This window comes from Anopheles stephensi, chromosome 3 (assembly GCF_013141755.1).
Source record: "Anopheles stephensi strain Indian chromosome 3, UCI_ANSTEP_V1.0, whole genome shotgun sequence".
NCBI classification, from domain to species: Eukaryota; Metazoa; Arthropoda; class Insecta; order Diptera; family Culicidae; genus Anopheles; species Anopheles stephensi.
In genome coordinates this window covers 83,774,940-83,801,920 of record NC_050203.1, presented here as the reverse complement: position 1 = coordinate 83,801,920, position 26,981 = coordinate 83,774,940, and the positions used below count along the sequence as shown (strand labels likewise).

At 45.4% G+C, this 26,981-nt stretch overlaps 2 protein-coding genes across 2 annotated transcripts in view; both read right to left on the bottom strand.

Annotated features, from left to right (window-relative positions):
• Positions 1-18: 18 nt before the first annotated feature.
• LOC118513777 lies at positions 19-8,797 on the bottom strand. Its single transcript, XM_036059955.1, has one exon. The coding sequence runs from the start codon at positions 8,759-8,761 to the stop codon at positions 4,730-4,732; it is 4,032 nt and encodes a 1,343-aa protein (XP_035915848.1). The 5' UTR covers positions 8,762-8,797; the 3' UTR covers positions 19-4,729.
• Positions 8,798-8,962: 165 nt separating this feature from the next.
• LOC118513778 (receptor-type tyrosine-protein phosphatase mu) overlaps positions 8,963-26,981 on the bottom strand; it is an 87,108-nt gene continuing 69,089 nt past the window's right edge. Inside the window, exons 4-18 of the mRNA XM_036059956.1 lie at positions 19,653-19,777; positions 18,972-18,995; positions 18,556-18,836; positions 18,333-18,467; positions 14,404-14,544; positions 13,455-13,621; positions 12,444-12,579; positions 11,183-11,432; positions 10,876-10,952; positions 10,602-10,733; positions 10,312-10,533; positions 10,116-10,210; positions 9,350-9,485; positions 9,178-9,284; positions 8,963-9,101 (exon numbers count right to left, since the gene is read on the bottom strand). Coding sequence (XP_035915849.1) covers positions 9,204-9,284; positions 9,350-9,485; positions 10,116-10,210; positions 10,312-10,533; positions 10,602-10,733; positions 10,876-10,952; positions 11,183-11,432; positions 12,444-12,579; positions 13,455-13,621; positions 14,404-14,544; positions 18,333-18,467; positions 18,556-18,836; positions 18,972-18,995; positions 19,653-19,777 — 2,002 coding nt within the window. The 3' untranslated portion in view covers positions 8,963-9,101; positions 9,178-9,203. The remainder of the gene's footprint in view (positions 9,102-9,177; positions 9,285-9,349; positions 9,486-10,115; positions 10,211-10,311; positions 10,534-10,601; positions 10,734-10,875; positions 10,953-11,182; positions 11,433-12,443; positions 12,580-13,454; positions 13,622-14,403; positions 14,545-18,332; positions 18,468-18,555; positions 18,837-18,971; positions 18,996-19,652; positions 19,778-26,981) is intronic.

Sequence of the window (26,981 nt, the reverse complement as noted above, 5' to 3'; positions counted from 1 at the left end):
AATCAACACACGCTCCCGTTTTATATTCCAACGATGTTTTATTTCTGGATGTTCGGGATGTATTTGGTATCCACAAATATAAAAATAATTTCCATACTCTGGGATTATACAAAGAGGGTAACAGAAACGGAGCAGAGGAAACATACAACATACAATCTTTTTTCTCTTCTTTTTGTCGTATCCAACTTATATACCGTTGATATTGTTTTACGCACCCTTTGTTTGTTTGAATGTGTGTGTATGTTTGTTTGGTTGGTGATAGTGTACACGTGTTTTGCTATTGCTTTTACCTCTATGCGCACTATACACCGTGGTTAGAATTGAATACGCCAACAGCCCTAATCGCTGTACACAAGCGGGTCTTGAGTAAAACACAAGGTCCAAAATGTAACGTAACAACATGTAAATTATTCAACTCACAAAGAGGATGATATTGTACATTCTTACTAGTTAACAAGTACACGCTTCGTCCTGCGCTAGTGAAGTTTGTGCGGGTGAGTAGCGGACCGAATGATTATTTTTCTCATATAAAATCGATGCTTCACGATCAGTCACGATCACACCGGCCGAGGGTTGCGGATTTTGTGTTGTAATGTGAATGTGTGTGCTGCCTTCCAGTACAATTCAACAGGTGTGTACAGTATCCGACCATGGGAAAAGGATCCCTGCGCTATCCCACATATGGATATTATTATCTTCGCCTCTCGTTTTTTCCACGTTTAATTTATCTACTGTTTTCAACAACGACATCTACACATACGGTATTACGCCATAGTTTTACCACCCCAGGTGTTTGTTTTGTTTTATTCATTCCCGTCCCGATACGTTCGGGATGTGCGGTAGTAGCGACTCTTTGGCTTCGATTGCCTGTACTGTTCGAACCGAAACCATCTGAACCCCTTTTCAAACTTAATCAATTTTTGCTATACTACTTTTCTTCGGTTAATTTGAGTCATCCGGATCCGGAGCTGTTTTTCCCATATTTTTTTCATTAACATTCAAACAGTGGCATCATGGTAGTATGGGTCTACTAAATACAACAAATAATGCTTGGTTTATGTCGTGTGTGTGTGTGTGTGTGTGTGTGTGTTTGTCTGCGTGTCTGTATGTTTTATCACGTTTATACTTAACAATTATCGAGCTTTTTGTGTGTGTGTTTTTTGGTTTTTAATTTAGCGGTTATGGTATTTTATACTAGCTTTTACTCTTTTAAATTCCACCTTTCTATCCATTGCAAGGGTTACATGAGGAGTCCGCCAGACGTTACACGCTTAGATTCTCCATGGACAGTGGATTTTGGTTTTAAACGTTCATTTATATGCTCTTTATTATTTTTCGATTTACATACACACTATCTGCCTGTCGCTTTATATTAAAATCTCTTCCCAGCTAACAACGAAACGAAAAAACTCGCAACCATACCGAAACTGCGACATGCCGCCGTTTTGGTTGTTGCGTTGAACACATGAATGCGCACATTGAGCTTAGCAAATATATGTATAAAGAAGGAGAGAGAGAGGAGGGCATACAAATAAGGGTAGAGCTGGGAGCCTGCCTCAACTCATCATTCCTCAATTCCTTTTCCTCACGCACGCCGGCACACAAAAATCCTACACGATCGAGCACAGTGATCGAATAGGCGTCCGCTTTGCAGACACTGCGCGCCACCGCCTGTTCTAATAATCCCTGATCACCGTGAATAAATCGCTCCCCGTAGCGCTTCTCATCCAAATCTAAGGCCATTCGATTGTTTAAGTGTAAAGAGCGTGGGCGGAGTCTTGCTCCGAATTTTATTTTATGCAAAAAAAAAAAAAACAGCAGCAGCCCACCGGTTCTGTTTGTAAGATTGGTTCGAAAGAGAGTGTATAGGCGTTTGTTGGAAAATACTGTCCTGCTCTAAAAAGCTATGAATCGGAGGCAAATACCAAAAACACCGAAACACTCTTTAGATTGGTAGGAGAAAAGCTTTCCAAAAAACACCCACGCGGCTTTGGAGTGTCGAGGAGGACAAAAATAGGTAAGTAAATTGGCCAAACAGGGAAATATAATGCCAAAGACTATCAAAAACCTCCGCACGAATCTCGCTTGGCAAGGATCGAGCAAGGGGAAGGGGTTCTTCTACACATTACGTACTAGTGCTTCTTAGTTGTTCTGTTTGTGTGTGTGTGTTTTTTGTTTTGGTTCAGTTAACTTTCATTTTCCTTTTACCCATCGAATTCCGCTTATAGAATAATGCTAGTAAAGTTTCCCCCACCACTGCAGAAGTTTGCTCCTTCCAAGGGGTACGCCATTTTCTAAATTTCCTAACACATGCCCCCCCTCCAAAACAAAAGAAGATACGATCTCTCTTCAATCCCCCGAGGGAATGGCGACCATTAAAATAAACGTTTTTGTCCCCAACAACAATCGGTTTGCAACACGCCATAGCTAACAAATACCGAACCTAAACCCCTCACACATACATTGAAGCATCTACGCTCTAGACGCTGGACTTGCTGTCGTCGTTTAAAAATTACTATCATCAACAAATACACTAGACTTAGTCCATGCCACACACATACAAACACACATACGTACACATTGTTGCTTGCTGGGGACGCCGGTGCACATGCATCATCCATCAAACATTTAAACTGTATCACGGTTTTTTCGGTTTTTATCAGTTTGTTTTTTTTCTGTTCGCCAAGTATCATTTTATCCTAAACCTTAATAGTAGATTTTTTACAGTGATTTAAAAAAAATGAAATGAAGAGATAAAAGTACAAAAAACAATGATCAACAGAGTGACTTAAAAGAGGCGAAAACGAAAGGATTCAAATACGAAACCGAACGCGCTCCCTTGGAGGGCAATGTTAACATCCCGCATTTTGTTTTAAATTTAAAATGTCTAACAAATGGTAAGCAAAAACTCTCTCCAACCGATCGAAGTTAGTGGAATAACATCAACAATAACGGGTTCATTCGGGTGATTTTCCGCTCTAAATAATATCGATATTGCCTGTACAAAGTTCCTTACCTATTACGTGACTTAATATGGTTTTGCTTGTCCCAGTCCGATCAGCTTACAATGACGCTACCACTAGCGGTGAGCGGTCGTTTTGCAGTTTCGCTAGAATGGGTTTAGCCTATTGAAGTTTTAGAACGTTTCATCTTTTTGCTCGGTTTGCAATTTACAAGTTTTTTTGTTGTTGTTGTTGTTGTTGTGTGTTTGTGTTTAGTATTTTATCTATACATTTGGGGTTGGATTTACGATTACGATTACGAGTGTGGTGAGATTTACAATCTTCCGATTCTCCTTTTACACACTGAGTTTAGTACAGTCTAGTTTAGTGTCTATTACATCGATACACGATCACTTACATAACATTTAACAGAGGATCTCTCTCTCTCACACACTCTCACACACACACTTATACCGTAGGAAGATGTAGAGTTCAATCAACTGTTTACTAATTCCCTTTTTCCTGACGAAAGACATCGGACCTGGAGATCGAATGGAATAACTTCGAACTTCTTCGGCAGAGTGTTCCGAATCTCTGTCTGTGTGTGTGTATATATCAATAACAAAGGCAAATGTGTGTGTGTGTGTGTGTGTGTGTGTTTACAAAACGATATCGAATTCTTACGCGATAGCGCCCTCTATAGTAGTAGTATGTTTAGTACAAGTTTACAACAAGTTATTGTGTGTTTACAACGTTTACCGTGGAAATATAAACGAGCTCTCCCGCGAGTAGTAAGTAGCAAACAAAATCCGTCTCCTTCTCGTTATCGTGGTCCCATCGGAATAGAAAACTTTTGCATCAACCTACCAACCCGGGGCGTCTAGCGCCATCCCGGTAAAAACATCCTTTTCCACCTTGTCTATGTGATCTATCTACTGTTTTCCAACGTTCCGTTTTTTCACCGCCTCAACTCCATTCTCACTAGCTAGTTTGCCTGTCTATCCAATATTTCGATTTAAAAAAAAATCCCAAATTCAAACATCCAACTCCTGTTCCTGCTTTGAGAAAACAATTCCAAAAAGCTGGCTCCACTTAGAAAAGACAGACGGAGGCCAACTGAAAAGGCTAGCAGAAGGTAGAATACAGGCAGCATCAGCAAGTACTCCAACTCTTTCTGTTGGAAAAGGATTTCTGTAGGCGAGAGTAGAGGGATGCGAATAAGGGGGGGGGGGGGGTGTTTACTTCTAAAATGACGAGGATCTCTACCTTTCTCTCTCACTCTCTCTCTTTACCGACTGGATTCCTCACTTACTACAACAATCGACATTACACCTTTGGCTAGACAATTTGTTACTCTAGATTAATCTTAGGTAGAATCTGTGTATAAATACGAGACGCGCCGGATGGACACGGCTGTTCGCCACCGATTAGCACTGGGAAAGGGAAGGACTGATGGGTGAACGATCCACGCCGACGAACGTCAAATCGGGGAAAGCGGGATCGTATCGTATAAAAAATATCGTCTAGACTTTAGCTACTCCTCTAAACTCTACACGATCACGTCCGACACAACAACGACCTACAAACGGGATAAAACGAACTGCAACGTAACGGAAGGGGGCGACGGGGTCGAAATGGTCACCATCGACACCACCTGCCCACCTACCCACCTTCTTGCCCGTCTACGTGCAGTGTGAACCTTGGCGTTACCTCGCGTGCGCTGCCAACTACACTACTACTGGCAGCACCCATAGTGTAAGGATTATTGTTACAGTGTTACTTAACTTCTATAATGGAAAACATTTGGTTTTATTTCGTAAGTTACCTAACGACTGGCTGCGGGCCTTCTTTAGTCGATCGCTTCCACTGCCACTGCTGCTACTGCGTGCGATCGCTCCGGTCTCCGGTGGCACCACGATGGCGACGATGGTCGAGGAGGCATCCAGGTCCGCCGCCGCCGCCGCCGTCGGTGTAGTTGCAGTCGTTCGGGTCGCACCGGTCGAATGGGTTGACCGTAGCTTCAGCTTCGTGGACGATCGTGGTCCGCTTCCGCTCGGCTGCTCGAGTGGTGTTCGCGGTTTGGCACTTTCTGGCGGTTGGGGAGGGTTCGGGACGGAAGAGTTCGGTGATGGGGCTGCGGGAACGGACGAGGTTGCTGGTGGTGGTGGAGCTGGACCGTTCTCTTCCTCCCGGCCAACCGGAATACAAATGTCGTCCGAGTCGAGGTTGATGTGTTCGAGCATCTGCATGGAGTAGCGCGTTGGAAGATCGCTCAGTAGCTTAAGGACGTCCCCAAGCTGTGAAGGTCCTTCGGGTGGTTGAGTTGGTACAGGTGCAGTCTCTACTGCGGCAGCTGCTGCCGCCTGCAAGGATTCCGTTTCGGCGCGGGAAAACAACAAGTCGAACTCTTTCGTGATCTCCGAAGTAAATTCGGAAATGGTAGGATCGAGCATGTACGGCTCCTCGTCTAGATCGACGATCGTGTACTCGGCCGTACCGTTGTGGTGATCGAGCACGATCGGGTCCTGTACGGTGGAGCTATCCGCACAGCGCTCCTGTAGCAGTTCTGCAACTTTCACCGCATCACTCGGTCCGTCCAGTGGGAGCTGTTCATCGGAGAAGGATTCCTCGGGCGTTAGGGTAAAGTCTTCAATGTTCCAGCTTTTAATACGAGGAACTTCAGAGCTTGCTTCCACTGATTCTGTACCACACGACGCAGCGTCCTGCAGTGCACCGATCGCCATCGGATCCGCTGCCATCGAAGGACCTCCACCGGAACCTCCTCCATTGGTCGTGTCCTCGAAGATCTCGCTCTTGAGCGACAGGCTCAACCGGGAGGTACTGCAGCTATCCAGATTCATATTGCGCACCGTATCGAACGCGTAGTCCGTCAGGGTAGATTTGTTAAGCGTCCCACTCGAGTTGCTCAGCAGATCCAACGATGCCGTCCGTTCGAGCGTTGTCACGCAGTCCGACTTGAGAAAGTACTGCTCCATCGAGGCACTGTGCGGTAGATTATCGGACGGTCGGTCCGGAGTTTCACCCCGCATCGACTCCAGTATGCTTTCCTTCGAGCAGATCTTGTAGATCGTAAGCGTTTCCTTGTCCGTCGCGGCGTATCGCTCCATCCGGAAGTCCTCCTCGAAGTCGTCTTCCTCCTGCTGTCCGACATTCGGATCCACACGCGCCCTCTGTTCCTCCCTTTCTTCTTCCAGCGCCACACACTCTTTCTCCTCTTCCGCTTCCTCGTCCACCTCGGCAATATCGTAATCGTCCCCGCTGACGCTCGCCTCAAAGTCGTTGCTGCGGTGAAACAGAAAGTCCTGAATGATCAGCTTCTTGCTTTCGGATTCGTTCTGCGGCATCAGATAGATCTCATCGCAGTCCGAATCCATCGAGGCGACGAGCTCGATCGGTGGGGGTAGCTGTAACCGCTGCAACCGTCTCCGTTCCTCTTCTTCCTCTTCCAACGCCAGCTCATCTTCGTCCTCCTCGTCGAACTCGTTCTCGTCCACCTCGTCCTCCTCCTCCTCCTCCTCTTCCTCCTCTTCCTCACCCTGATAATCATCCTCTTCACCCAGCTCTTCTTCCTCTTCTTCCTCCTCACCATCCTCCTCCTCTTCCTCTTCCTCGTCCTCCTCGTCCTGATCACCTTCCTCGTCTTCCATGCGATAAGGATACCGCTGCACGTAACTGCCATCGGGTAGCGCTATCAGCCCATTCCGCTGGTAGTAGATATTCTCGATACTGTAATGCTCAATGTCCTCCTCATAGTACTGCTCATCGTACAGGAACTGATTGTAGTCCTCCGTGCCGTACTCTTCCTCCTCGTCCTTCTCGTCATGATAGCACACCCCATCATAGCTATCCTCGTACAGCGTATCAGTACGAAACGAAAACTTGGGTTCACTTTTCTGCCGCAATAGCTTAAAGTTGCGCCGTCGGTACTTCCTTATCGCGCCCAGATGTCGATGCGAATCGTAGTGACTCGAGTCCGTCCCGCTCCCGTGGCTGTCCGTATCCGCTCGTACCGTTTCATGCTTGTAGAGTCCACTAAAGTCCTGTGAGCAAAACTTCTCATAAAGCTCCATCGCGCTCAACCGGACACTTCCCGTCGTGTTGTAGAACGCTTCCGAGAGTGGAGATGTGCAGGTCGTTTCGAGATTCAAGCACGCCGTACTATTATTCTTCACAGAACCCTTCTTAGAGCTCTTGGTCGACTTGGTACGATAGTAGCTGATCTCGTTGTTAGACTTCGATTTATTGGGTGATGTCTTGCCGGTGAAGAGAAACCGTTTCCCTTTGAAAGTGAACCCAGTGCCAGACTTTTTGCTTCCGAAAAGCGACGATTTGGAAGAACTGATCGACGCCTTCGACTGCGAGTGGATCGATTTGACGGGTGATCGTGCCGCATTCGGTATGCTTTTCGTCGGAGAAGTAAACGATGGTTTGCCGTCCGAGGCGGTCGCACTTCCGCTCGCCGATGACTTCTTCTCGTACAGTGCCGATGTACTGAAGCGTTTACATTTGAGCAGCTTGTTCATGCGCTTAAACCGACCCAAATTCTTCTCGAACAAATGCCCAAAAGGACCATCGTTCGTGGAGGAAGCGGACGATTTCCCACCACCGTCGGACGTCGATCCAAGCTCGAGATCCGTGGGTCGATCCGGCTTGGGTGCTGTCGAGGTAGAAGGACGCTCTGGCTGATCGTCCCCTTTAGGCGAAGGCGCAACCACCGTCCGATCGTTCCCCGCTGCATGACTTCTACCGTTTGCCGTCTGCTCACTAATTTCCTTCCCATACACATCGAACGTGTTCTCGTAGCTTTGGTTCTTCCATGCATTATAGTCCGGCGCTCGCTTCTTTCCTACCTCGTCCAGCGTGTCACTATCGCTCTTGTACTCCCGCTGCAGATTGTTCTTCAGATGCATCCGATAGTCCTGCTCCATCTGTTCCAGATCCATCGTGTCCGAGAACACGGTGTCGATCTCATCGGTCGATATGTTCTTTGAGCTTTCGTCAGTCGATTTGTGCGTTTCGGACGATGGATTACTGCTGCGGTAGTCAGCAAACTGTTCCCGTCGTCGATCGCGTGTCGGTGTGTACTGCGAGCTGGACACGCTCGACTCCTTCTCGTAGATGTTACCCTTCAGGAACTCCGAATCGGTCCTTACGATCTTCTTCGATTTGCGCAGTATAGGTTTCCGGACGGGTGGTGAACTTTTCGCCGAAGGGATCATCGAACGGCCCTCCTCGAGCGATTTGTTCTGTGGCATTATGGAGGTTCCGCTGTCTTTCGAAGTTGATGCTACCGCTGTCCCGCTATTCACGTGCACCTCTGTGTGGCTGTTCGATTTGGTAAGCCGCTCGGCACTCGAGTGTGCACTAGAGTCCTTGGTGATGTACGAACCCGTACTCAAGCTACGACTTTTCCCCGCTGCTCTGCTAGTTGATGGTGGTGTTGAATGTTGCTGTGGCTGTTGGACTAGTGTCCCGGATGTGACTACACTACTGCTGCTCCCACTGCCTCCCGAATGGAGCGGATGTAGATGATGGGGTGATGTTAGGTGGATCGTTTCGGCACTCTGTTTCCCGAGCCCGGAAGATGAAGCCGGACAGCCGGAGGTGGTAGCGTCGGTTGGTAACATTACGGTTGTCCCGCTCGGACCGGCCAAACCGGCCGTAGCTGCTGCCGCGACGAACGGTACAAAGCCAACGCTCAGACCGACGCTACTCCCCACCGAGGTGGTCGTGGTGGCCGTCTCGTCGATCGTTTGCGCAAACAGTTGCGTGCTGATGATGCGTTCGTTCAGGTTCATGGTTTTCTGGCTGAGGCGTGAGATCTCGTTCGTGATGTCGAACGTACCGACCGTCTTCAGGCGATCGAGCCGGCCACGGGTACAGCGCTTCGGTGGATCGTTCCCGCCCAGGCTGTACAGCCGGCCCTTCTTCTTCCGCTCACAAATGCGTCCGTTCTTGTCGATTACAAACTTTTTGTCGTCAAACGATTGACAGTGATCGTAGGACTCTCCCTTCTGTAGCTTTCTGATGTTCTTTTCCACGATTACACGACCTGCGTTCGATAGTTCTTTGGAGAGTTCGGAATTTGAGTACTCGGGCGTAAGCGGGATGCTTTTCCCTCGTCCAAATTCAATAAACCTGCGGATGGGGAGGAATGGGGGGTTGGTTATTAGAATAACTGGCGCGTGGAAGTATATTGAACTATGCAACTCACCACAGATCATCGTGTAAATCGCTTTCTCACTTCTTTTCTTTCAAGTCTTTATTCAAATAGTGCAACACGTAGTGCAGCACCAGATCGTAGCAGTACTTGTATTCAGTCTGTGAAGAGATGGACGAGAAATATTAGAACAAGCTAGAAGAGCATTAGAAATGTACTAATTTACCATGTTATCTACGAGTTGCGGTCGATGCCTTCGCACAGTTTTCACAGCCTGAAACACGTCCACCTCGCCATGCTGGATGACCTGCTCTATACAGGCATTGGCAGCACAGTACACACCGGCACGGCTGCGGCCATCACTGGAAGAGAATGATTTGAAGTTATTAAAGCTACCAACTAAATTCAATAACGGAGGATTTCCCTGGGCCGCAACATCCGCGCAGCTTGGGAATTGACAGTCCTGAAAACTTCTAACTTTACAATAAAAGTTTGACGCTAATATTGATTGGTTTTCCCCCAAAACACACAACCTCATTGTGCTGTTAGTAATCACAATGAAACCCCGCTTCGTTTGTGTAATGGTTTTCGCCCTACCTCATACACGTTAACGTAGCAAAACTTCTATCGAGTAAAGATATTTTTTTTTGGACGGTAAAATACCCGACCGTACCTTGGAAAAAACAATCGATTTCAATTAATTCACTACCTGCGGCCATCGCTTGTGTCCCTTTTATCATGAAGTACCTATCACTACTAAAACTCAGTCTCTATAAAAAGGTGGTCACAAAATGGCGACAGAATAAAAAACAACGAGGAGGGCGATAGTTTTGTCCACTGCCATTGTTGGTGCGGGAAGATGGGGGCTTACGGAAACCAAAAGGTTTTAATTAAAAGCCCCATTTCAGTGTAGACAGACGGTTTCCCGATAACAAAAAAAATCAATCGAAGGTATGTTGGGTGGGGCTGGCGGGGACTAGTTTGTTACTTACGGTGACACAACGCAGACGGGACCGTAGTCCGTTTTTTGTCTCCAACGTTCGACCATATTCATCAGCTCGACCAGCGAGTTCGTCGACGTTGGTACCTGTTAAAAATGGTGGCGAGAACCCCCGGGTTTTAGATTATTATCGGTTCGCGCAGTGCTGTAATAGAGGGGGCCACCATTGAATGGTGCAATAATCGTACCTTGTGGCCCATCGGCCAGCAGGTTAGCTGGAAGAGTTGAACCGTTCTCGGTGGCGCTTTAACGCCCGCCATCAGCTCGGTCAGCGAGATGACCTTCTTGTTGATCCGGAAGATCCAGGACTTGATGTTGGAATAGTGCTGGTGCGAGATGTGATCGATGGTAAAGACCGGTCCGTACTTTTTCGAGTGGCGACCCTCGGGCCAGAAGGCGGGATATTGTTGCTGAGAAAGGTGAGCAGAGCATGAGTATAAGCCAAGGAGGCTTCTAATAAAATGGGAAGGCTTCTTACCGAGTTGTGTGGCGGTTGGCAGAGCACGACGACGGCAGCACATTCGTGATCGTAAACGAGGGACCAGAATTCACCGCACGTCTTCTGGAGGGGCCATTCCGTGACGATGTACTCGCGCGGTTTCGTGTAGCCCTGGAGGTGGAGGATGCATAAATGTATGTAATATATTTAGGCAAAGCCCAACGTGCGGTGAAAGGATGGGGGTACCGAGGGTAAGAATGGAAATTGGAACGTGTCGAAAGATGGTGGCTTTTCTCGCGTGTGCCGTACTTACGTCAACGAACACGGCGTTAATGTAGTCGGTAAATGAATTTCCCTGAAACGAGCTAAGGTAAGGACGGAAGTTGTCAGCTGTTTTTGTGTGTCGGATTTTTCAGCCCCAAGTCGTCCGCAAAGATGGTGGCAATTTTAGAACGACCACGTGGCACCCAGGGACCATTCACCAGCACAGTACAAGACAATGAAAAGGAGAGGGGCGAGAGAAAGAGCGGGAAATCATTAGCATCACCAGGTTCTGTTACCGAGGATTGTGTCATTTGTTGATAATTGAATTAAGCATTTGCCGCTGGTACTGTACTTACGTGGCACGCAAAGGACGTCGCGGTTCTTTTCCCGATTGTCACCCCGATGGCCACCGGCACAGTCGCCGATGGTGAACCGGGGCGTCTGCTTGCAGATCTGGGCGTACTCGCGCTGGTACGAGTTCATCTTGGTAAGCGGATCCTTGAGGCTTTTCTCCTTCAATCGCTGCGACAGCTCCTTCACCGGAAACCACGAATTGCCGCAGATAATGAACTCCTCCAGCGTGTCGTATACGAATTTGTATTGGTCCTGGTGGATAGGGAGAGAGATGTTGCGGGAGCTGTTATCGACCGCATGGGAGTGTTTTGCGGGGGTTTTGCATACGAAGAAGGAGTGATTTTTGCCTTCCCAAGTAGCTGAGCGTGGTAAACGTTTTTGGCATTTAAATGTGTTTAAAGTGGAACATTATTTGCATAAAATCTAGTCCATTCATATACATCTTGACGAATTATTTATAAGCATGTCTAGGATTTTCTATGTACGGCGAGAAAATCCAACTCCAATGTTTCGTCGAAAATTTATATCAAATTGATATTAAACGAACTCAAATCTGCCATCGGACTGCAGCAACTATCAATGTAAATCAATCCAATTTACCTACGCCATCAATTTGCCTCTCGAGAGACAGAATATTACCATTTGAACTTTTTCCTCGGTCATCTTTTTTTATTTTATTGCGATCACTCAATCCCAATCAATGCGAGCAAAATGAACGCGACGCTTCTCGCCAAACAGCCTAACCGAGCGGAAGCAATACCGCCATCAGTGCCATCGCAAACGAATAAAATGAATGGAATAAATTTCAGTAATAGCGGTGGAAGTAAAAAGGCAAAAATAGAATGCGACCGGTTGCAGTTGCAGTAATTGAATTGTTGTCCACCCCACTGTCCACCCCGACGAATGGACGGACGAGCGCGATCGAGCGGAAAAGTGATAAATGAAATATTTAAACAGAAAACAGCTGGAAAGGTCACTGCATCCCACACCGAAACGGAACCAAAGGGTCAAAGTATTGAAATGTCAGATGGAAAACAAAATTTAATTGATTTGTTTTCGGGCCGGCCGGACGACACAAAACTGCACTTTCATTAGCATACTTAAATGAAAAGCAATGCGAAAAACAACCACGTCTCAGTAGACGGAAAATCCGGAGTCCGGAAATAAGCGTTGTTCGCTTGTTGTTTTCCACCGAAAGGACAGAAGGCTTATGTGTGTGTGTGTTTGTGTACATAACGGACCGCGACCCAGCCACCTACTTACCACGTTTTCTATAAGGCCTTTCCGCGACTGGCGTAGCTTCTTCAGGTAGCCGAACACGTGAAACGAGTCTTCCTCCTCGGCCAGCTCCATGTTCGCGTCGATGGCTAGGTATACGCCCGATCGGCCACCACCGTCACTGCAAGAAAAGAGGAGAAATAAATATGTTTATGCGATGAGCCATAAAGTGCGAACAAGCCAAAGACACGGAAGAGAAACGACGTAAATATATCTCGTTCAGCTGATTCTGTCAACTATCTAGCCGGTGATGAGAGGATGATTGAATTGTTTATCGGAAGAGTGGAATAATGGGTTGTCATAATTTCGGTTTAAACAGTTCAAAATATCTTGAGCTTTTATAGCGCGTTAAATCACTCATTTATTTAAAAAAATTGTTCTGATGAATAAAATCAAGCAATTTTTTATCCAACAAGCTTCCACAATATTTAGCTTTGAAAACGGTTAACTAACCACCAATCTTAATCACTATTTTATAGCACAATTGAACACTTTATTGAATTAGAACTACTTTTTGGCAGGAATTTTTGGATTTCTCACTGTAAAAATGTAATTAAGGTTTGTTGGGTTAGACTTTTATCTAGAAATGTGGCTAAATTTAAATTAAAGTTCAATGCGAAGCCTTTAAATTGGGATGTTCATCTGGAATCTTTTATGGCCTTGATGATCAGGTCATGGAATTTGTGTATTTTTTTTAAATTTGTTTTATTTCCTTTGAGGCTAACTTAAGCATAAAATTTAATGGAAAACATATTGCAAAACTGTCATCTCAAAGTAAACCGGATAAATCAACACCCCGGATAAAACGGGCACGGATGAACGGTTTTGCATTGCACTAAGCTTTTTATAGCACTGTGCAGTAAAATGTTGAATCAACTCTCGCGATTCTTCAATTTGTTAATGTTTATATATTTTATTTCAATTTACTAACTATCAATCTCACACGTTTCGAGAAACTTTTCAACCAACAACAGCAAAGCACGGGCTACTACTTACTTGCAGTGTACCAGCATCGGACCAATCCTGCTGTTCGCTTTGATGATTGTCCCCACGACGGCCCGCACCCGCCGGCGGAACTCGAGAATTGCATTGGAAAAAGGGCAGGTATGTGAATGCCATTCGGTGTAGTGAAACTGTAGTAAAAATCGCTCCTCGGCAACTACCTGTAAGCACGACGAGGAACCGGAAGAAGAAGACAAAAACGACAAGAAAGAAAATGAGTTGCGCGGTGGAAAAAACGGCTTCGGGCAGGGAAAAGTGTCCCGAGCGGGCCCATAAAACAAAACACATGTATAGAGGGGTGGAAAAGGATGAGGGAGAGGAAGGGAAAAGCTGCTAGAAAATGCACATTTTCCCGGTGTTGTATACGGATGGGGTGGGGTACACGTCACCGGTAAAAGCTGGACCGCCCGCAGGCGATTGCGGGACGAGTTTTGGCAGACGTTGGACGCCGAACATGGCCACCGGTGCCGTCGTGTAGTAGAAGTAGAAAGTAAACATTGCTTAGTGTAATTGTCCCATTCATCTCACGGTTAATGAGCGAAACGTGTAAAATAAAATGTGCACCATACACATTGCCACGCCGCACACACACACACACATGTAGAAAGCACGTGCAGTGACGTTTGGAACACGTGTACGAGTTGGTTACCAGCCAGTTATCCACCGTACCGTGGACCAGCTGCACGATGCCTACACATGTACAGGCAGCTTAAATATGTCGTCGCGTTCGCTTATGCCAAGACCACCCGAGAAGGAGTCTGCAAGTTTGTTTATCTTTGCAAGGGCCCAACAACATTAAAAACAGGCGGCCATTTTAAATGCGAACCAGACTGGAATACTTTTTTGGAAGGAAGTGTCGAGTGTGCGATTTCGACGTTAATTAAGATCAAAGGAAAGAGTTTGAAGGGTGTGTGCCCAGGCTCTGGGCCCGGCCGTTACTTACGTTATCTTTATTGAGTTTAAACAGCCTAAACGTTCTTATGTGAAAATTGGCTAGCTCTTCCTCGGACTGTATCGTGATGTGCATGTCGCCATAGATTTCCTCCTTCTCTTTGTTCGGTGGCCAGTACTGAACACACATAACCTAGAAAATCGTGAGAAGAAAAAATAGGTTCAATGTATCCATTTTATTAATTATTTGGATTTTTTATGAGTTTTTTCCCATCATTGTTATTTATTTGCTTCGTGTTTACCAAGGAAGATAGCTATTTATCAACCATATACATCTCCCTTCCTAGAAGCTGAGCTTTAGAAGATCTTTTTCTCGCCCAAAACTTTCTTCCGCTACTTTGTCCACTTTAGCATATTTGGAAACCCCGCTTTGTATTTAAGTGCGTGGGACGTGAAAGTGATGAGGGAATGTTTTGTACATTGATTATTACGATGATTATGGGTGATTCTGATGATGCTCGTTAGCGGAAGGTAGCGCTACTTCGGACCAGACCGGGCGACCCGCGGGTTAAAAGATAAACTTACACATCGCCAAAACTGGGCGATGGTGTCGTGTAATGTGGTTTAATGGAGTTTTTTGCGCTCTCTTCCAATCCAGAAAAAAGGAAAGAAAAACTTCTAATGCAAGTAATCAAACTCAGTTGTGTGCAGTTTTCCACCACAACAAATAGTGTCTAGTCACGAACGCACGGGGAAAAAAAAACCCGGAAGTAGAATAGGTTCGCTTGGGGTTTCCTAAAGCAAACGATACCGAACGATCCACCGAAACAAAACAGAACAGAAGAGAACTGTAATGGAATAACAGTTTACAGAAACGAGGTAAATGTGTTAGAAAAACCTGCGGAAGTAAGCAATGAACGGAAGGTAAAAGAAACAGACAGAAAAAAAGCATGGCTAAAACTGCTCACAGCAGACGCAGTTGCAGCCTGAATTATGGTGGATTTAATGGAAATTGAATGGAAAGTTTTGTTCGCGTGGAAATTATATTTTCTACTGCACATACAAGGGAGAACGAAAGAGAGCGAAAGAGAAGAAGATAGATAGTAAAGGACAAGGCGGCTGTCCCTGTCAAACCATATTTATCCACCAGAACCTTAGGCGTTTATAGCAAAAACCCCAACCGCTAGTCATGGCGTGGAAAACGGAGGAGGGAAAATGGGTGGTGTTTTTATCAGTAAATAAAAGTAGGCACTTGTTAGCGGCCAATCATTACCAGGTTTTGAGAGCGATAGGAGGGGGGGGGGGAATGGACACGCTAGCGGCGCATGAAAAGCTCGATCGATCGATGGAAAAACGATTTCGACTCGCCGATGTACAAATACGAAGATGAATACATTAATTTACACAATAATCGCATTAGGGTGGAAAGGCGCCGTCGGTTGGACCATCGCTGAGACATTGAGCTAATGGTGGGGAAACTGTTGACTCCGCTCGTGACGTCGAGAAAGTTCATTAAAGCGAAGGAATTATAGTACCGTGTTGATTTGATGGGACCGGCTTTTTAGTACAAAGAAAATGCTTTTTAGTACAACAACAGATTTCATTCTACGAAAGGCTGCCTTGCTCGCTATTATCAATCAATTCTTGATCCTTTATTGATTTGTCAGCAAAAGGCAAAAATGTTCCTTCCATGGAGGTTTTTTATTGTAATCCTTTTAAAAGAGCTTAGAAAATTGTGCCAGGTTGGCAAGTTTTTCCTCGCCCTTTCAAATCAGCTCAATCATCATCGTGCGGAGGTTTTTCACGCTCAGTACCTCCTTGCTTCGTGGGAGCAAGAGCGTTACCGTTACCGTAAAATCACACCACCGGAGGGAAAAGTGTAAATACCCGCTGCCGAAATTCACCATTCAAATGATCGCCGGGAAAACAGAGGTGTAAAGAAAAGCTCGCGGAAAGCAAACGCCGCAACGCTTTTTGATCCGCCCGCCGGATGACACGGTAATGGAAAACGGAATGTCTCGGGACATAAAATAATAGCCTCGGATGGTAAACATGTGCCTGGATGGATTTCTTTTCCCTAATTTTTTATTTAGCTTAAATTTATACCGTATCCCTCCATTGGTGGTCTATGAAATCGATAGCACAAAGAGAAGCATTTTCGCTAACCTGAGAACGATTTTTGTGCCCATAAAATACACGTTTGCAAAAATCGGTTTATCGGTTTGCAAAAATCGGTGAGAAAAGGAAGGAAAAATATTGTTTCCCCAGGTGGTTGAATGAATTTGCACAGTTGTTTCGTCTGGTTCGGGTAAACTTGTGGTAAAAGCACGTTCATTTACTCGGAAGTAAGAGGCGAAGTAAGACAAAAGCACCAACACGCACACACGCTCCAAAATGGTGCTAGAAAAATTGGAGGTAAAAACCAATACCCGAGGATCTTCTGCGGGATGCGAAACATGGCCTTTCGATGGCAGCATCAACCATTTCCAAATACTCAGAGCGATGAAGTGTGTCGCAAAAAGGATCACGGCACGGGGCGCGAAAAGCGTCCCGCTACGACTCGCTCTCTCTCTCTCTCTCTCACTCTCTCGCTAAATCCACGAAATGATTGACGATGGATTGCAATTTAAAAAGTTGCGCTGCGGGCACCATTTGTTTGAGTGCGCGCTCGCCCACCGTAGATCGTTTGCAGTGGAAAACGGTGGAGTGAATTTATCGAATTAACTTCTTTTCCTCCGAATCCCTTTTGCTTTTTTTCTGGGCGCAACTCTTACCAAGCGCGAGCAATAAAATCGTGTGAAGAGGGTGTTTCTTGCTGCCGAACCAGACCTCCCGGTCAAAGCGACATCGGTAGAACGGTAATGGGCAGCTTTATATTTGCATTTTTGTGACTAAATCACGGACGTGGATTGCGGCAGTTGTTTTTTTTCTTGCTGCTGTCGTGTCTGAAAACGCATCACGGTGTCACGTTTATGGTTGAAAAGATTTGGTGCAAGTAATGCGATGACATATGGGATGGGATTATACGGTCCTTAATATAACTTCATATGAGAAGACTGTTCGTTTTTTGTGGGACTAAAAGAGAAGCTTCAAGAGATAGAAAAACGGTAAGTTTCAGTGAGGTCCATCTCCGTTGAGGTTCTTTTAAGTAACAAAAGTTTATCTGTAAATTGAAGAAAAAGGGCAAAATCATAATGGTATGACCAAAGCTTCACCTAGCTGTGATTGCAATTGACAGATGTAGATATTGAGATACGTATAGGGCTGTGTAGCACATTTAAATAATCCTCAGATATATGAACTCTGTCAAGGTTTGACACGATACTCCAAGGCACATTCGGGCGGAAGGTGCTCGGAAGATTTTTTGACCCAGTATTTGCTTATGAACTGTACAACGACTTCAATATTGCACAGTGAATAAGACTCGCAAGGGTTTGGTGGGCTAGTCATGTCATTACAATGGCACCGGACCACAAATTTAGTAAATTACTCTAGGCCCAAACTGGAAAGATGACGTTGATGCGTTCGCTAGAATGATCGTAAAATTGAGCTCCTAGACTCTCAATCGCCTCGAGAGCCTAGATGGCTCTCAATCGTCGGACTTCTAATGCCTTCTACTATGGCCCGCTGGTAGAGGTGACAGTTGCAGAGGTTTTCACACGGTAGGATCCTTCCATCCGGATCCCCCTAGTGAGGACTGTCTATTCAACTAAGTGGTATGAATTAGTCTAGTAAGCCAAAAATAGCATGTACAACCTAAAAGAAAGGAGAAGTCGATGTCACTGTGCCTGAAGCTGATGACGCTTCAAAGTGAATAATTTTATACCTGAAAAAGAATCGCTGTAATAAACAAGGCAAATGAAGCAAATTCCTTCAACAAACCCTCAAAGAGCACTCATAGAACTTGTCGCTGTATTTTGCCGTGTAATAGATAGGTTTTGGAGCAATATCAAAGATATTGTTATTGGCCGTTTCACTTACCTTAGTAAAGTCGAACGTCTTCGTTAGCATCACAATAGCGCTACAGTTCTCTTGCCAAACCATCCTCCAAAAATCTAGCACCGTGTCCTCCGTTGGTCCCTGCGTTACGATATACGCGTTTGGCTTAAGTAAACTCTGTTTAATGAAAATGGGGAAAATCCACAATAAGTATAACCGTGTGGAGAGAAATCGAATAGAAAACGATTGATGTATGCGTGCTTACATCCACGTACGACGCATTGATGTAGTCCGAGTCCGGTGTGTTGTCGTACTTGTCTAATACAACCCTATTGTAATCGTATGGAATGCATTTGGGGTTCTGGTTCTTGAGTGCATTGGCTTTGCGCAGGGCGTGCTTGCACGAGTTGGTTTCAACCTTCACAGCCGTCTGGAATTCGAGCTTGTACAGTATCGGAAACTTGCGCCGCTGCTCGCACAGCTTCGCAAAGTGTCGCAGTTCGGTCGGTTTGTCGGGCATCGTCTGCGACAGTGGGTTCTTTTCATCTGCAAAGCAATAACGCGCGTGTGTGTGTGTGAAAGAGAGAGAGAGAAGGAGAGAAAATCACATAAACGATTCCGTCGGATGTATCTGTTAATGATTTTCGCGAGCTTCGGATTAAGCCACTGCGTAACACTTACCTCGTGCGGATAGTTTTACTTTATCTGCAAAGAATGGCAGAAACAAACAAACAAAGAAACAAACGGGAAGAGAGTTAAAAACCTCGAGAATGGTGATGGTAAAATTAGATTACTAAAGCTACTAGGGAACTTTTTCCCCATTGCGACACATTCCCGTTGCCTGCCCTTTTTTGTCTATTGCATTCACTCGAGGCGCAACTCGCGAAAGAAGAATGGCATCGTTAATGTACGACGTTAAAAGTGGGCGATTATGTGCCCTTTTTTTTCTCGCTCCTCTTTCTATACACCCATTTTGCGTTGAACTATCACATTTTTCCTTGCAACCACACTATGGGCAAAGAATCGTACGACTTGCTGGTTTGGGGGGCTTCTGCAAGTTGCTCATAAAGTAAGGCGACCATTATTAATTGGATTGAGATTACTTTTGAAGTGCAGAAAACTGTGAACCTTTTTTTATTAACCCTTCATCATTTGGCCACCATGACTAAATAAGTTCTGGGTAGTTCCGCTAGACGCTGAGGGTCGTTCATTACATTATCGTTACGGATTCGTGAGCACAGATGGCTTCAGTCTTTTTTGTTGCCTTGGCTCATTAAGGCTAGCTATTGAACAGCAAGGAATGTGTCAAATTTGTGAGAAGAAAGTAGAAGAATAAGAGATTATTCTGGGAAGGGCACTTACCTAGTGACAGCAAACCGCTATTTAACATGCTTAACTTTATGGTGTTGGGTATCGAAACTAAACTCGTGGAACTGAGTGTCTTTTTCTTCTTGGGTTTCTCTAGGTCGGCATAGCGTGTGGTAGACCTGCAGAGATAAGAGATAAAAGAGAGCAACGAGGTTTAAAATTAAGTTAATTGGACTTTATATTGAAAGTGATTTAGGCTGTAGACAATTTATTAATATTACTAGTTACAGTCTTGCTCGATCGGAAACAAATTGATCGGAAACAAGTTGCGTCTTAAATTATGCTACCACGAACGATGATTATTTTGTCAATTGCCCATCATCAGTGTCCTTTCGCCAGCCGATGATGGATGAGAGATATCACCGTGGCCGTCCCGTAACAAATTGAAGTCACGAACAAGAGAATTTGCAAATTTGTTCTTCTCGTCTCTCGGCCACAGCCCGCCCGGGCCCGTCCCGCCTAGGATCGAATTGTGCAAACAATTTTGTACCCGAAGTCATTACGAGCATGACATTGAATAAATATTCGTCATCGAGGGGTGTGTCCAAGGAAGCCGGGCCAGCAACCGCATGATTTAGCCTCTAGGAAGCTAGCAGACGACGCAAACGGCGGACCGAAGCGGAAGGTTTCGATGATGATGAGATTTGGATCTGAAACGCTTGATTGATTACTACCAAACAATCAGCGAGTGTGGTTTGTGTGCGTGAAGAAACGCAGGACGGAAGTCAGATCGACGGCGTGCAACAGATAACGCAGGACGGCGCAATATCAGCACAAGCAATAAAGCACGCAACGAAACTACCTGTCTGTGATGACTGCATCGAATTGGAAGCGATAGGAACTGTCTCGGATCGAAATTAGCATTTTCCCATTAGTGTACACACAGACACACACAGTGGCAAACATCGATCGTTTATGAGCGTTGTACTGAAAAGTCGTTAAAGTTTACTTTGCGCTGGTCGATTGCTCACAAATTCTCACCCACCGAGCTCTGGAGTGAACTGTAAAAGAAGCCTTCAACATAGGAGGAGAGCTCGGAACGCAAGAAGGGTGCATAAAATTACTCCGCTTGTTCGCAAACTTATGCAAATGTATGCCAAAAAACTGGTGGACCGATCACGAACGCTTGTTCTCTCTCGACGCTTCCCGTTAGACGCTAGCGCTTTTCATCGTTACCTTCAATCTCAAGCCAAGCAACTATCAATTCCAGGAATAAATGCACAAAATTTGCACAAACGTTCACATTTAGTAAGTTCATAGTTAAATTACTAAACTTTGAAAGACTCTCCATTAGCGTCTTTTTGCACGTGATTTAGTAATAAAATGGCAGGGTTTCAGCGTCTCCCTTCCGGTTGACTGATAAATAAATATTTCATCATCCGGTTTCGCTGCACATCATAGCTTATCGACCGATCGTCCACAACACGTGCCCACGGGGCGACAATTAATTAGGCGATCCCCATTTGCACGAAATACTTCACGAAGCACCAGGCGTCTCCATCTCGAGCCACCTTTTTAGCCCATAAAGTACTGGGCGTCTCCTTCGGGAGACAGGATGTTTTTTTCCCCACAAAGTACCGGGCGTCTCCATCGAATGCGGTTGGATATAAAAGTATCCGGTTCCCGCGACGGAAGTCACTATCCGGTTGAGCGAAGAAGCGAGCCCCGAGAAAGGAAAACACTTTTTGTGACTTTTCGACGTCTTGCAAAGTTATTCATTTACCCAGGTAAAAGCGTTTAGAGCTGGCTTAAGGCGCGAGACGGACAAGACGGTGGGACAGGGAAGCGGTGGGCTGAAAATTAGCAAACTGTCGTCTCCCGTGGCTGATTGTTTGCTAGCAAATATGATAATAAAGCTAACGCGGTGCTGTTAGCGGGCCTCTAGTTTGTGCACAATTGGAAACACAACTCAAAACTCCGTGAGTCGAACTTTGTTGAGGAACACTCCATCACCACCACCACCACCAAGTTTCGGTCCGGCGGCTCCACTCCGATGATGCCCACCGCTCTGACAAGCCCAATTCCAGTTCAAGTCTATTAACTCCGATCAGAAAATTTAAAATTTATTCAAAGTTTTCCCGGCTGCCCAACCCCACCGCCGGAAAGGATGATCGAGATACCGCCGTTGCCGGAACGAATTTGAGATGATGAGTGCCCGAATGATGTGCACCATCTTTAAGCAGCTTATTTCGAGTGCGTCCAACTGGGGTTAGGGGAGTTGCCGCGATGGCACTCGAGTCGCTCAACGGAAGAAAAACTGTAAAGCAAATACATTTCTTGGTAAAAGTAAACACTTTTACCTCCCGGTACCCGGTTGTAGTGAAGAAGAGAATGTAAGTAGGCAAAGGTAGCTGCATAACCCTTCTCGCTTATATTTCTCCTCCCGAGTCTCATTGTTTTGCTTGGCCGCTGCTGGGCGCTAGCAGTACGGGCGGCGAAGCTTAATACTTTCTTCATTATTATTAATAGCCTTTTCAGCTGCAAACTTAGCAAAAGCTCAAACACTCATCAAGCGGAAAAGATCGGAAATGGATACAGCGTAATGGGAGAAGATCCTTTTGGAGGACGGAAAAATGGACAAAAAATCCCATAAGCATCTAGGAAACATGTCCGTAAACACTCAATATCGTCGTTAGTTGGTTCTTACGGGACGATCCGGTCCGCATCACCATTAGCGTTTTTGGATCGTTCGGTGGACTGGCTCGAAGCGACGGTCCGTGTTCGTGCAACGATGATAAATTATCGATTATGGATGCGAACGAACAGCTGCTCGCTGCACTAATGTGCCATCGACAAGGGCAGGTGACAAAGTGCTAAAAATGGTCTCGCTAATTGGGCTCGCGAAACATAATCATGTCTAGGTAAGGAGGATCGAACTGTGAGCACGTCTATTGCGTTACTGTGGAACACAACGGTTGTATAAAATATTAAAATATGCAGCAGGTACAAGTAGAGTTCTGTATTCTACCTAGAGGTAAGCAAGATGTTTGTTTCATCTTGCATCTTATTTACCTGCATCGATAATGATTATCGGCGCAAACCCAACAATCGGGTCAAGTGCAGTCCCACAACTCCTAGTGGATGCAGTCAACAGCTTTCTGCAGCACGGGATCACGACGAAGTGTTTGCGGTAAGCGTAGAGTGAAAGCAAAACAATCAATCAGCCCCACAATCGAACACGGCTCGAGCTTTAGCTTTTTGGACTCGGTTCGATAAACATTCTCATCGCCCGAGGGATAAATCGTAAGCTACACCGAGCCATTATCCTCGCTGCTCGATAACGGTAATGCTCTTGAACCGTCTTCTCCGTTCTGACTTCTGGCGCGAGTGTAAATCGTCTTCAGACACGCTCGCACCCGAGACCGAGCATCGGATTGGAGCGAATTAATTGCCAAAGCAGCTCATCGTACACGCGCTCGGGGTACCCTTTTCATAATAAACACACGAGTAATAGGATTCGATTTGATTGCTATCGTGCTTGGTGCGCAATGAAAACGGAAAGCGCACGCGAGATATTCGAGACAAAGGAAGCTTTTTAAAAGGGGCTTAATGCTCCCGCATGCGCCGGGGTGAAGCAATAAAGCTATCCGATAATTACTTTCAGCTTATTGCAGCCATTAACAACTCATCTTTAATAGATTCTTCTCCGAAAACAGGGCGTAAGAAGCAGTTTTAATTGCTCCTAATTGCTGCACCGACAGATCAATAATTGTGATTATTGTGTAGCAAATAAATACTCATTTCTGTGCCAAACCATCCGACGGTCGGACTTTGCAAATGATTTTGCTTCTCGGAAAAAAAAACATCTCTCTTGCACACTTCTCCACCTGACTTTGGCCCGGACTTGATTGATGATATTGTAGTGGCTGCAGTTAATGGCTCAACTTGCTCTCCACTTCGAATCGTAGTCACGTAAATCTCGAACCCCATTCTCAATGGGCTTCGACCACCGCAGGGTGCAGGGTGGTGCAACCTTGAGCGCGTGGGATTGTGTTGCCTCGCTTTATATGCTGCATTTAACCGCATTAAAACTAATGATGTCGTTGCACTGGAGTGTTTTACAGGCACTTGAACGTCCCACTCACACACACACACACACACTTACACACAAAAACCAGAGCTTGTGTTGGCTTGTGTGAGGATGGTGGATGATGATCACCACATTGTCAGCTCCCCAAGGGGGAACGCTTCACTGCTGCCTGAGAAGAAGAAGGCAATGAAGAAGAGAGGAGAGAAAAATGCGAAACCATGGCATTGCCTTGTTTACGGTCCATATCTTTTAACCCAATGCCTTGAGAACCAGCAGCATCGAATGGAAGCTTTAATGTGCTGCTTATGCTCCCACAGCATCTCTACAAAGAAGATTTCTAGCCATCGGTTTTTTGCACCAAGGAAAGCAAACCAGATGCTCTCCGGCACTATTCCGGGAGCTATACAGGGGTTACTACTGGTAGTCCGAATGCAAACATACGCAAGCAGGACAGTTTTGCTATTTCGACATTTTGCAGACCGAACGATCGGTGCTTCGAAGGCTTTGAAATGAAAATCCTGCTGTGCAGCAGATAGTCCCTTCTAGCAGGCGCAAGCATGTATGGGGCGGGGGACATTTTCGTAAGCCACAGTGCTTTAAAATTACTTCAACACTTTGTTTGCTTACGGGAGCGTGCCTGTTTACTGCATACACCACGGGAGATGGACGATGTAAAGGAGCATAAAATCCTTTAATGAATGAATGTTCTGCTTTGGTTAGGGGATTTGCTTTCATCCTGACGGAGTGGCAAACTTATTTCCGGCGCTTTAGGGAGAATGATACAATGTTTTTGATTTTCAAATTAAATTTTACTCTGAAAGCGGTAGAATATTGTTAGTTTTATACCAGAAGAAACATGCTTATGATCCTTCTCCGTACGCCATTTACAAACAACAATGAGGGCAGTATTAATTTCCAGCACGTTTTCGATGGAGACGCCTGGTGGGTTACGATTAAAATGATGCATTTGAAAGGGTTTGGCTTTCGCTAGCTTCCACAATCGCCCCTCTCTCTCACACACACACACTCCGTCAACATTAACTCTTCGAATGGTCTTTGCATTTTAATCAGCCGTACAGACACTTTCCTGCTTCGGCAAATAAAAAAGGATGCAATGACCCGAGAGAGATGCACACGGCGCCCGCCAAGCTTCTGCTGCTGCCGTTTCCACTTTTGATTATTTATTTCCACCTTCTTCCTAGAAACGGGGCTGACAGCATGCTGGATGTTGTCGTGTGCTGCTGCTACCGGCGCATAATTTGCACCCTGTTGTGCCCTGTATATTTGTGTTAATTTATTTCTCTCCCGGTGCTGTAGATGCGTTACGTTGTGTTACCCCGATGCATGCCTGATTTGTTGTCCTGCCTGCATGTGCCTCCTAAAAACTGGGTGGCACATGATGAGGATGCTCTGTACGCTGTCAATTTCGTACCCTGTAACCATCGCCGTCACGAGTCACGAGTTATTAGCCGTTGCCTGCCACCTATTTCCGGTGTGTGTACGAAATGGAAAAGGACAGCCAGCTACCAGGATGCATCGAGCGCAAAGATGGATGGGACTGCACGTTTTAATTTTTAATTTCATGCTAGCACTCCATGTTGTTGTTTGTTTGGTGATACATTTTGCTGTTTTTTCCGTTGCTGTCGTGCCATATATCTCGCGCCACGTATCTTGCGCATCCACAGGACATAAGGTCTGGAAGGTCGTAAATGAGAAGAAAACAAGGACAGTGGTCGATGCTTGCCAGAGCTTGTATCTAAGAGCCAAATGGGACGTAGGACAACTTCTTGGGTGTATAGTTCACTCGCAGGCACAAATCAGAGGTTCGCGATACACACGGCTAAAGGATGTACTCCACCGGTGGACTACTAGTGGCGGATAGTAATAATTATGATGCTCATGAAATATGAACGATGATAATACTTAATTACCAGACTCGGAATCCGATATGATTTCCAGCAGCTCAGCGATACGCCACTGAATTCAAAGTAGATTGCTAGCGGGAACTTAATTTACTTCCAGCATCCTGGGCATGGGAGAGAAAAAAAAACGAAAGCCGATGCCGAGTGCTGCACCAACGACTTACACGTACGTATGCGACCGGTTTCCTGTTTATTATGCAGCACCACCGGAACACGGATAGCACTCACACACAGGCAGGGCAGGAAAATTTAATTTTCCCAATTTCCGGCCCACACTCGTACTCGTACGAACTAGCCGGGTATAGGATACAGTAGGTAATTTTTCATTTGAAAAAAAAAGAAAACATCGGGGCTTCGAATATCGCAGGGTGGCTCGTGAAGCTCTGGAATTTTTCGATAAACAAATCTTTAAAGTTAATTTAAGTAACTTTAAATTTAAGTAACTAGTAACTTTAAGTAAGTAATATTTTCCCTGTTTTTGTTCTTTCGTAACTGATACGGCCATGCCATCCCTTACCAAAACACCTGCCTAAATTGGTAGACTTGAGCGTTGAGCTTATAGTTTAGCGTGGAGTTGGAGTTTTGGAGTTTATTTGTTAGCGTCCAATGTTTCCGAATAATCCACAAACGATCTCATCAAGATTTTCAAGATCAAGAAGAAAGACTTAGGCTGTTATTTAAATTCTCAGAATAGTTATCGAAATTGATGACCATAACCAAACTCAAAGTAAAGGATTTGAAAGGATTAGCTGGAAATTCTTAACAGACTTATCAGTATCATACCGGGATTCAGTATGACCTTGCATCCATTAGCGATTCTAGATTTTTCTAGTCTTCTAGATTTTGAAGATTAAGAAGCAATGACTTAGTTCAGATAGATTGTTTTGATTGATGGTTGAAACAAGCCTCAATGATTACAACTGGCCAGCACTACCCACACATTCTTGACAAGACCCTTGTCCTGTATGATCCCTGGAACAAAGCAATAATAAGCAGCGATCTACTATTGCCACAGATACGAGTCAACCACACGCATCATTGCACCGAAAAAAGCTCCCGTACCGTGAACTGTAACCTTTTGTGGCTGAGATGGCTTGAAAATGTTGTTACAGTAACGAGGATGCAGTTGGGAATGGAAGATGCATTACGTTGATGGATTTTAACAAGACAACTTATCGATGACGCGCTCGTTATGATGATTGGCTCGCAAGCGCGCGCACGCCTCTTGGATAAAAGGGCAAAGTTTACCTGTTTCGTATTTCACTTTAAAATTTTCCCAACGCCAAATCCATAATTCAATAACTCAAAAAGCTCTTTTCGTACGCTTTCAATTATACAGCCCACCTTCTCCCCCCCGGGTTACACTATCCC

Excerpts from the sequence above, each read along its gene's own strand:
- LOC118513777 (XM_036059955.1), bottom strand. The coding sequence starts at position 8,761 with ATGAACCTGAACGAACGCATCATCAGCACGCAACTGTTTGCGCAAACG.